We start from the raw sequence: 12,077 nt of genomic DNA, 5'->3' as shown, positions 1-12,077 counted from the left end.
TTGTGAATGTTATCAAGACAGTGAGGAAAAACTGAGCCCCTCAAGAAAAGCCTGGGGTGTTTAAGTGGGTGTGTGTGGTGTAATTTGATGAAAACTGCTGAAATAATCCTTTTATTATTATGTGGACATCTAACAAATTTGGCACTTCAGGAGCATGACACTGCAATCTCTCATCTGTAACAAGATTTAAAGCATCATGGGATCATGAGGTTTCCACCTCTGCTGCTGACACACGAGACATTATACTGCAGACAGAGATCTTCTCTCTTAAAACCTAGTGAGCTGCCTCACTACATATTTCCTACTGTAGATAGACAGCTGCCTTCTAAGACAGCATCTTGACCGTCATGGGAAAACAGCACAGGAGTTATTTCAGAAGTATAGAGACAGCACACAGATACAGAAAAGACACAACTTTAATAGAATGTGACCGTACCTGTCCAGTTTTTCAGCATCCTTGGTTCCGGAAATATTTTTCCTATTCATTTTTCCCATAGGACTTTTAATAAAGTTTTTGTTTAAGAGTTATAAGGTATAAACCAATATAGCTAACTATGAGGAGAATCACAATGTTATAAAGTTTGATTTAAAAGTAAAAAAAAAATGGCTACAGTACGAAACTGTACTTAACAGCTTTAGTGAGGAAAAAAGCTACAATCCCATGAAACATTGCAAATGATATAATCAAAGTAAAATGGTAAAGAAATATAAAACTGTTGATTTAAAGTTTATATAGTGCGGCCCGATGGCTTCAGCAAAACCATATATCATTGATCAACAACCTCGTAGCTCAGAGTAGGTCTGTTGAAAAGTTTATGAAAGTTTATAAGTTATCATTCAAAATCAGTTCTGCTTTAGAGAAAATTAATGGGATTTTAACTCCCAGAACCCAAATGGTGCACTCTGTAGAGTTTGAGGTTAGAATGATACTAATAATACTGAACTGTTTTTATTTATACTTTTCAGAACTGAATGAAATATATGTTTATTTAGCTACATACAGTACATTACTTTCTCTACTACACTAATTTTTATTTTTTTTGATGTAGTGGTTTCTGGGATTGCCTAATCATTTTTTATAAATTATAATGAAGCAAGGTATTTTAGGGGGCAGCATAAACAAGTGGCTAACTTTTGGAACTGAACAAGAGAGGCTGTTTAGTAAGAGCTGTGTAATTTCCTTTTTCTCAGGCTGAATGGGTGTGAGGGGGAAGTGGGATCATGTGGCATTCTGTGGCCTTTGGCTATTAATCCTCTGGCATGTTTGTCCAAATCCTCGACTGCATACTCTGCTGCAGTTAAAAGGCATTCATGCAAAACATGATCAGCACCAATATGAACTGCTCTATAATGATCAGCAAACATTTGGTTTATTGTATTAATAAGTATTGTCTGTCTCTCTGTCTGTCTGTCTGTCTGTCTCTCTGTCTGTCTGTCTGTCTCTCTGTCTGTCTGTCTGTCTGTCTGTCGGTCTCTCTGTCTGTCTCTCTGTCTGTCTGTCTGTCTCTCTGTCTGTCTGTCTCTCTGTCTGTCTCTCTGTCTGTCTGTCTGTCTCTCTGTCTGTCTGTCTGTCTGTCTGTCTCTCTGTCTGTCTGTCTGTCTTTCTGTCTGTCTCTCTGTCTTCCTGTCTGTCTCTCTGTCTTCCTGTCTGTCTGTCTGTCTGTCTGTCTGCCTGTCTGTCTCTCTGTCTGTCTCTCTGTCTGTCTCTTTGTCTGTCTGTCTCTCTGTCTGTCTGTCTGTCTGTCTGTGTCTCTGTCGGTCTGTCTGTCTAGTACAGAGATCTGCTGTTGAATCACTGTTAAGTGTAAAAACCATCAAAAGCCAACTTTAACAGGTCTTGACAGGTCCTGAAGAACTATGTGTGACTGTCCTTTTGAGGGCATGTGTGTGAGTGCTGTGAGTGTATTTGTCCTCATGTCCTTTGGTTTGCAGATTGTCTGGCTTTATCATTGTTGCTGTAGTTAAATTAGTTTTGTCACTGCTGGGCTGGATATGAGGACAGGAGAGTTGTTTCGGTGAGCTGCTTTGAGTTCAGATCTGACTGATGTTATGAGAGAAGGGGTTTAAAGAGTGACAGAGGGACACACAGTTATATAAACCCAGGCAGTGGTTTATAATTAGAGTGCAGGTAGAGGTCTTGATTATCAGTGTAATCTCATGACCCAGGACAGTCTGACTGTAGTACATGATCTTGGCCACTTGGGGCAATAGTTAATTAATAATTAGGCTCTAAAAAATCTGCTTAGTAGAATTGAATCAACAAAACATTGCAGTGGTTGCACTGCAAGACTGAAGGGTTGCACTGAGGAAGATCAATTATAACCTGTCTATCTGTCAGTCAGTCAGTCAGTTAGTCATTAGATACACATTAAACTGGACTTTCTGCATGGCATTATATATATATTTTTTATGAATATTGTTTTCTAATACAGGGATCTTTTCCATTTTCTTTTTACAGCCCAAACAGGAAAATTTCCAGTACAGCATTTGGTCGGTAAGTCTCTCATCTTTGTTACTTTCAGATCTGTAGAATATGAGATTACAAAGCATTGGCTTCATACACATTGCCTGACTTTGAACTTACTTTTTGACTGTTAAAAAAATATAACATTAACATGAATGAATGAAACATGTATAAATAAAATTTGTCTGCCATGTGACTTAATCAGCATCAGTTTTGTCACTCCACTGCCATTCATAAACCCTCTCACATGGCCTCACGGGAGAGTAAAGTATCTTCTCAGCAGAAGTAATAAGTCAACTGGTCTTTTTTCAAATACTGTCAATTCAGACATATGTACAACTCCTTTTGCATCCATTTTTTGCCTACTATACGGCAGTATTCGATTTCGGATGCAGAGTAAATCACTTTTTTTTTAGAGAGGAGAATTATTAGTGACTTTAATTTGGTTTTCTAATTCTCTGTTTCTCTGTGTGTCCCACAGTCAGCTCTTCCACCACAGTAACTTCAGCAGCAGTCAGGGCAGCACAGAGGACCTGTTCAGAGACAGCATCGACTCCTGTGACGTTGACATCACTGAGAAGGTCCTGGAAACATGATAATGTGTCACTGAAGACCCTGTTTATAGTTTAGGCTGTATGCATAAAATTCAAATAATGTTTTATACTATTATAATGCTGTTTTCCTGTGGATGTGATTCAGAAAAGATTGTCTATAATAATGAACTCTCTTTCATTTCTACTGCAGGTGAGTTATTTGGAAAAGAAGATAACAGAGCTTGAAAATGACAGTCTGGCTAATGGAGATCTGAAATCCAAACTTAAACAGGAAAACACACAACTAGTTCATAGGTAAAGAGATCTGACTATAAGTTACAGACACAGCACTACACAGTATAAAGAGCATACTGATACATTTAACTGATACATTTAATGTAATTATGTACATATGTGATTTATTATTTATTACTTTGTTTGTAATTATAATTCTGTTCAAAAATGTTGAGGTCAATAAGATTTTTTTGGAAACAAATTAATGTTTTTATTTACCAAGAATAATTTTCATTGATCTAGAATCAGTGTTAAGACATTTATAATGTTAGAAAAGTAATAAATGCTTTTATTTTTAATTTTCTATTCATCAGTCCTGATAACGCATCACGGTTTCCACAAAAATATGGAGCAACACAACTGTTTTAACATTAATAACAATAATATTAAACAAATGTCTCTTGAGCATCAAATCAGCAGATTAGAATGATTTCCAAAGGATCATGTGACATTGAAGACTGGAGCAATGACTGCAAAAAATTCAGCTTTACCATGAAATGAATATATTAGGCTTTAAAATATGTGAAATCAGAAAACGTTTCTTTTAAATTGTAATTATATTTCACAGTATTAATGTTTATACTCTAATTCACTTTTGATCACATAAATGCAGCCTTGGTGAGCATAAGAGACATATTCATATGAAGTATATGTTTTCTTATATCTATATGTGTTTGTACATGTTAACCCATCAGGGTACATGAGCTGGAGGAGCTGATCAAAGATCAGGAGGCGCGTGCAGAGCAGTGTTTAGAGGAAGAGCTGAAGAGACACAGAGAGGCCTACAGTAAGATGGAGAGAGACAAGAGTACTGAGATTGAACTGCTTAGTAACAGGTACCTAGTCTTCTATCAGAAAACTAAAAAAATCACATGTATATGAGTCGTGTGGAGTTTTCAAGACCTTAAAACACTTTATAATGAATGATTTCTCCCCATAGGGTCCAGCAGCTGGAAGAGGAGAACGCAGAGATGAAAGTGAATGTGTGCAGACTCAAGTCTCAAACTGAGAAACTGGACCAGGTCAGATATGTATCAAATCCTATGTTCTTAAGGAAAAATCCATTGACCATCACCGCAAGCAAATGACCCACATCTTGCATCAGCTCATCTGGTTATGCGTCAAATGGTTTGTTTTACTTGCTATCTTGCACCATGCACTCACCGACACGTTCAGACACCCATTTTCACACCATCACTCCTGACCTCACTGAAGCATCTTTTGACACATTTCAGCAGGCAGAGAAATCCCTGGAGCTTGTCGGTGTTAACAGCACACTCTTTCATGCTGCTTGCATTAGCTAGTGTAATGAGTGTGAAAGCTCCTGCCCACATGACATTAGCAGTCCTATTTGATGCAGCGCTTGTGAGGCTTTGATCTCTGAGATGGAATGAAACATCGTCGAGCAACAGCACGACTTGATGCTGCAGCTTTTCCCATAAAGCTAAAAAACTAGGTCACTGTCTGATATAGTTAAAAAATTAAAGGTCCTCTTGTGGACTAGGCTGAAAAAATCATTTTTTAGTTTCAGATCAGCTAAAGAAGCTACATTTATGGTGAAATTGTTGTCAGATTTTATTGCTGATTTGAAATGCAGTGAAACATTAAATACACAGGTGACACAAAGTTTTCACAATGTTTGTTTAAGTGGATGAGAGTCACACTTTTGAATAGACTTTTTTTAGCCATCACTATTGACTAGTTTTCCCTAAAAAAAACAGCTGCATGATGTCCAAAATGGCTGTTAAGTGGATTGACTTGTCTTTGATTTTTTTTACTCCTGTTAAGTCAAGCCAAATTTATTGGTACATTGTTTTTTTTTTAAATACACATTGTTTCAAAGCAACTTCACAAGAAATAATAATAGTATCTCTAAAATGCTTTAATTGGTACTCCACTTCTGTCATTATTTACTCACCCTCATGCCATCCTAGATGCATTTGACTTTCTTTTTTCTGTGGAACACGAATTATGATTTTTAGAAAAATATTCCATCCCTGTTAGTGCATAAAATGCATGTGGATAGGACCCTCAAAGTTGACACACATTAAATCCAAACACTCTCAGAAATAAAGGAACAAAAACTGTGGTTTTTGAAGCATCGACTTCGAGGGTCCCATCCACTTGCATGACATGGAAATCTTATGGATTATTTTGCTAAAAATCTTTGTTTGTGTGTCATTGAAAAAAAAAAAGTTGTGTACATTATGGATGACATGGGTGAGGAATTTTCATTTTTTGGGTGGTGTATCCCTCTAATGCTTTAACATAGAGCAGTTTAGGGCTAGGTGAAATGGCAATATACAAGAATGGTATAAATGATCCTCCGTATTAAGATCTGGCTGTATTATATTTATTATATTGTCTAGCAGATATATCAGTGCCACAGTGCCTTGGGCACAAGACTGAGCATTCAGATGTAAGTGATCAAGAGATTTAGATATTAGTTAGCGCTCCAAGCAAAAGTAAACAGTTCTCAATATTAATGAAAATATAACCAGTTGTCAAAAAAGCTGATGTAAGTTAACATTTTACAACTTCAATTAGCAGTCATTAAAGTGATGATGTTGAGAAATATGTGGGTATGGCTTTATTTTAAATCATTAATGTTGCGCTATAGAGACAAGTAGTTTAGACAGAATAACTATTTCCTCACTATGTATATTTGTGCACAGGAGAAGCAACGTATGACTGATAAACTGGAAGATACAAGCCTGCGTTTGAAGGATGAGATGGATCTGTACAGGAAAATTATGGATAAACTTTGGCAGAACAGACATGAGTTTCAGAAGGAGCGAGAGGCCATGCAAGAGGTAACACAGTGTCATTTTCATTGCAGATTACAATTATACACATACATAAAAAAAAATCTCCAGACCTCTCACAGAATCACACATGCATGTAGCTGATTGAGGACCTACGGCGTGAACTGGAGCACCTACAACTCTTTAAACTGGAAGCTGAGAAGCCCGGCCGTGGCCGTAACGCCGCAGGACTGTCTGAGTACAATGCCAAGACTCGAGAGATTGAACTGGAGCATGAAGTAAAACGGCTTAAGCAGGTACAGTGGAAAGATATGGCCATTCTTATTGTGCTGTCTGTGATATGTCAGCTTAAGATGATATTACAAATCAGTCTGGTCCATGATTGTTTATATGATACGTAGTATATGTATACTTTACAACTCTCAAGCTCCGAAAAGCACATGAAAGTACCACAAAAGTGGCTCATGCACTATATTAAAAAAAAAAAAAAAGGAAAAAGAATATATATATTAGATTTTAATATAAGGATATGAATCTTATATAATTAGAAGAATTTATATGCATTAGAGAAATTTCTGTGACATTTCCAGGTTGGGAAATCACACTTTTAAAATTCCCTCATATACAGTAAGCTGGTTTACCAATACCATGAGAAACCTTAAGAAAAATGAGAGTTGTTAAAAGAACCAATCAAAATAGGAAATATGTCTTGATTTTAGCTAAAACTGGTTTAGTCTTATTTTAAATCATATTAAGCTATATTGTGGTTCCCTTGGAAGTGTGCTGATTTCCCAAATGAGAACCACTGCTGTATATTATATGCATACTGTATACTTCCTTGCATTGAGTATGATTTGCTCACTGATGTGTTTAATCATCTAACAGGAGAACCATAAACTCAGAGACCAGAATGATGATCTGAATGGACAAATTCTCAGCCTCAGCCTTTACGAGGCCAAAAACCTGTTGGCATGTCACACCAAGGCCCAGTCACTGGCAGCAGAGATAGACAATGCCTCCAGAGATGAGGTGAGAACAACATTCACAGAGTACAGAGACCTGCAGATTTCCAAAGCTTTGCCTGGTCCCTTTGAGGGACTGCATATAAGTTCCCATTAGAAACCTGCGCAAGACCAATTTTTCCATCCCACTCCCTGCTCCCCCTGCTCCCACAGAAATATATATGATTTGTCCTGCTCCCGCCCGCAACATTCATGTTTTGTCAGTCAGTACAACCATGAAATAGTTCTGTAACATCAAATAAGTTCCACAGCATCCCAGCATAAATGCTCACAATAAAATATTTGTTATTTAAGCATCATTAGCCTATTTTAACAGAAAAGCAAGAATGGGCTGCTGTGTGCACGGTTTGGCATGAATGCGAGCAAAGAGCTCCCTTTATAGACACTTAAAAGCTGACATCAATGCGATCTCACAAAACTCTGTAATAACACAACAAATATATGCACAATGAATCTTTCAAAATGTTTACACTTTGTGTGTTATAATGAGAGGATTCGTTAGCAAGCAATTTTCAGTGCTGCACAAGAAATTTTAAGTGTTGAGAGGATTCTAATTTAAACACTTCTGGTTGGCCATTGCGTTCTAAAAATCAACAGTTAAGTCTGTGATTGGCTACACTGGTCAACGCTGCAAACACGTGATATAAATAGAAACTGCATATGCTTGCTCCTGTTAATCATTATTATTTTATATTAGTTGTTCTTGTTGCTTTTATGCAATAGTGAGTAACAATTTATTTGTTTTTAGATGATAAGAATGATTCTGTACCTTAAAGGGATAGTTGAAAATTCCCCCACGATTTACTCACCCTAAACCCATCCAAGGTTTCTTCTTTCAGACAAATACAATCTGACTTACAGTATATAAAAAATGTCCTGGGTCTTCCAGGCTTTATAATGGCAGTGAATGGTGGTCAAGATTTTGCAGCAAAATAAAGTGCATCCATCCATCCATCATAAAAAGTGCTCCACATGGCTCTGGGGGGTGAATAAAGGCCTTCTGAAGTGAACCAATGCATTTTTTAAAGAAAAATACCCATATTTAAAACTTTATAAACTGTAATCGCTAGCTTCCGCTAACTGTCACATGTTCACGGATGACGTAGGACTAGTGTTCAGCATCTGAGGTTCTGAGTTCTCTCTCCATGAAGCGATCTGAACTTTTCAGTTCATCTCAATGGACGCACAGCGCACCTGTATTTGATGCTCTGTAAACTCTTTGTGAAGGCGCACAACTCACCGTCGCTTTACTGATAGCGCTGTTTCTCACACATGCAAAGAGAGAGAGCGAGAGTCTTACCACGCTGAATCGACACGCTATATGTAAACTATTCTTTATTGTCTTTTCCTGTAATGGAGTTCGTTTAGAATTATTCATATTCATTTTCGAACAAGCAGAAGACATACCGGTTTCTCCGGTAGTGGGCGGAGCTAATGCGCAAATGGCAATTTCATTGGCTGGCGTTGATCTAGTACCTTCCCTGTTTTGATTTCAGCAAATCAGTTTGACCGAACGCAGACAACGTGATTAATATTCATGAGCCCAGCAGCTCATCAATCCATAGTGCATTGTATATACAATAGTATGATAGTAGAATTAGTAGTAGTATTATCTTTTAATAATAATTAATATGATCTATTACTATTTTTTTTACAGAAACCCTCAATGACCAAAAATATCTTAAGCATCACCACCAGTCTTAAGTTCAGTAAAATGACATATATGCATTCATTAGGCCTAAAAGTTAATTTTTACATAAAGGCATTGTGCTAGAAATATTACTATTATTTAGTAAAATGTATGTGATACTGCTACTATTGCTGAAAAAATTTATAAAACTTTATTTTTTAAGAGAATTAAATCACAATATTTCTTCCATGTTTTAATTTTAATAGCAAATCCCCTTTATTTACCAAAAATAAAATGTTTAAATTTCATTAATTAAAAGACAAATTAAATTTGGGTGAAACTTGTTTACTGTTTTTCATAATTATAGAACTTGTAGAAAAACTTTAAACACAATTGTAAATAAGTATAAAGAATGGCATTGGTTTTATTTTTAGTGCTAAAAAGTTATTGTTTTTTAATTAGCAGATTTTTGTGTTTTGCTTTGGTACCGAAATTGGTACCGAGAACCGTGGATTTTCACTGGTATCGGTACCGAATACTGAAATTTTGGTGACAACACTACGTAAGACCTAGGAACAGCGTAAGATTTAATCACACTCCATAAAATGAGAAAAGTAAGTAAAGTTTATTTATATAGCACATTTATCACAGCAAAGCTGACCAAAGCGCTGAACAAAGTCAAATATAAACATGAAATAAACAAAACAGATGATACATTAAAACAATGGAACATAGATAAAATCCAATTTAAAATGCCTGGGAATAAAGATATGTTTTCAACGTCATTTTAAAAGTTGTGATAGAAGGTGCAAGGCGAATGTCCAGTGGAAGTTGGTTCCCGAGACGGGGGGCCGCAATAGAAAAAGCCCTATCACCCTTCGTTTGAACGAGGGACAACTAAAAGAGCTCTATCAGAAGATCTTAGAGATCTGGAGGATGAAACAGGAATAAGATGATCTGACAGATAAGATGGGGTTGACCATTAAGATTTTTCTTATGACAAAACCAGTCATAAGATTTATACATCATCTATAAATAAGCTTTCCATTGATGTATGGTTTGTTAGGATCGGACAATATTAGACCGAGATGCAACTATTTGAAAATCTGGAATCTGAGGGTGAAGAAAAAAATCTAAAATACTGAAAAAATCACCGTTAAAGTTGTCCAAATGAAGTCCATATTACTAATCAAAAATTACATTTTGATATAAAATTTCTTCACGAACATGATCTTTACTTTTTGACCCTTACAATGTTTTTTTGGCTATTGCTAAAAATATACCCCAGTGACTTAAGACTGCTTTTGTGGTCCAGGGTCACATATTTGGTTTTCCTTAAGCCATACTTTGTGTAGTTTTAAAAATACTAAATGTTACAATACTAAACATTAGCATTTGTTCTAATCTAGACGAACTTCCAAAATGTCCTTTAGCTTTACATGAAGACTGCCATATCATAATTTTTTTGTCACTCTCATTTGGTCAATCTCTCCATCCTTCCAGCTTGTTGAGGCTTTGAAAGAACAAGAGGAGATCAACTTCCGTTTAAGGCAGTACATGGACAAGATCATCCTGGCTATCCTCGACCACAACCCCTCCATTTTAGAGATCAAGCATTAGGCTCCTGGGCTGAGAGCGGATAGAGGACTCACACTCGACAGAGAGCTCCCCGTTCAGGCCAGGGGTGTAAAATGCACCACCTCTGCCCCCTTACATCAAGTCATCATGTATTTACAGAGCAAGTTGCTGTCAAAATGATTGTGTCTCTCATGTGCTTGTCTCACACACGTGGGTCACGTTTCCATCACTGCTCAAGTCATCACGCTGTGCATTTAGGCTGTAGAAATGACAAAAACAAGTGATGAAACTGAAATCTAGAGTAGAAGTGTATCTTTGCTCTCGGTTATATATATATATATATATACACACTACCTCTGAGTATGTACAACTCAGTGTTTTATTCAACACGACATGAACAAAAGAAGTAGAATTATATTAAATATCACACGGTCACACCATACAGGAGAGCTATACATGCACCCTATGGCATGTGAGGGTTTATTATTATTATTATTATTTGAACATTTAATCAGCCCTCAAGTATTTCTTTATAACGTGCTGTGTGCCTATGAAGTCTTAACAGTCCAGCACTGAATCAACAGACAGACCTATAGAAAGACATGACTGTATAATAACTGTAATCAGCAGATTAGGGAACTTCTTTTGAATGTTCTCTGCCAACACACGCTGTGGTCTGCTGTGAAAATCATAATCATGCCATGCCATCCCAAGATAAAATACACTGCTGTAAACTGCTGATGCTTTCAGTTGGGCTGAAATAATGATATACAGCTTCTAACTATGGGTCTGTACTGACCATCAGCATCCTTTGACTGAGGGGTCACGTGCACAAGTGAACACAGTACAGACGACACAGCTGTACAGTATAGTATAAATACGTAAAGAAAGAAAAGTCTATAGAAAATGTGAAAAAGAAAAGTTTATTTTTCTTAGAAGTCTGAGTTTGGATGAAATAGTCCACTGAAGTCTCAAGGACGAGCTGGATGTTATACATAATGAGTGAGAGGTAAATGATAATTATATAATAAAGTCATTTTTGTATAACAAGAAGTACAAAAGCCCCAAAACCATGACCATAATAAAGTGGTTAATAGTATATGTGTGTATACCTATATATATATATATATATACATACAAACAAACACACATACATACATACATACATACACACACTCACTATTCAAAAGGGGCAATAGGATTTTTGTAAACAAAAGTATTAAGCAAGGTTGTGTTAAGTTGATCAAAAAGACATATAATGTTACTCACGATTTCTATGTCAGATAAATGCTGTTCTTTTGAACTTTCCTCAAAAAAAAAAAAAAATCCACAAATAAAATATTTAATATTTCTTGATCATCAAATCATCATATTAGAATGATTTCTGAAGGTCATGTGACACTGGATCACAATTACTGGAGTAATGACTGCTGAACATTCAGCTTTATCATCACAGGAATACATTTTTGATCAAATAACTGCAGCCTTGGTGAGAAAAAGACACTTCTTTCAAAAACATGAAAAAAAAGTTAAACAACTTTTTTTTTTTTTTGATCTTGGTCACCTGGACAATAATATCTTGATATTGTACATCAGTGCCATGTGTAAAGGAAGTTGCACATTGAACTGTACATCCCATGAATGTATCACCACGCCACTCACATTATTCTGTATTCTCATATTTCCATTTTTCAGATTTAGCCAGTCAAATACGATGGGATTCAGTATTTTTAATTCTTGTGTAGTCTGGGAAAGGAGCCAATACTGCTAAATGCTCGACTGTCACAAACT

General features: G+C 36.3%; 1 protein-coding gene across 2 annotated transcripts in view; it reads left to right on the top strand.

Moving 5' to 3' along the window:
* LOC132149272 (rab11 family-interacting protein 4A-like) overlaps positions 1–10,981 on the top strand; it is a 62,504-nt gene extending 51,523 nt beyond the window's left edge. For both annotated transcript variants that reach the window (XM_059558382.1, XM_059558383.1), the window contains 9 exons: positions 2,459–2,494; positions 2,946–3,045; positions 3,209–3,312; positions 3,987–4,127; positions 4,232–4,313; positions 5,967–6,104; positions 6,197–6,352; positions 6,942–7,085; positions 10,212–10,981. In XM_059558382.1, coding sequence (XP_059414365.1) covers positions 2,459–2,494; positions 2,946–3,045; positions 3,209–3,312; positions 3,987–4,127; positions 4,232–4,313; positions 5,967–6,104; positions 6,197–6,352; positions 6,942–7,085; positions 10,212–10,328 — 1,018 coding nt within the window. In that variant the 3' untranslated portion in view covers positions 10,329–10,981. The remainder of the gene's footprint in view (positions 1–2,458; positions 2,495–2,945; positions 3,046–3,208; positions 3,313–3,986; positions 4,128–4,231; positions 4,314–5,966; positions 6,105–6,196; positions 6,353–6,941; positions 7,086–10,211) is intronic.
* The last annotated feature ends 1,096 nt before the right edge of the window (positions 10,982–12,077 follow it).

The sequence above is a fragment of the Carassius carassius genome, chromosome 9 (genome assembly GCF_963082965.1).
Source record: "Carassius carassius chromosome 9, fCarCar2.1, whole genome shotgun sequence".
In the NCBI taxonomy this organism is placed as follows: domain Eukaryota; kingdom Metazoa; phylum Chordata; class Actinopteri; order Cypriniformes; family Cyprinidae; genus Carassius; species Carassius carassius.
This window is presented reverse-complemented; position numbering and strand designations above follow the sequence as displayed.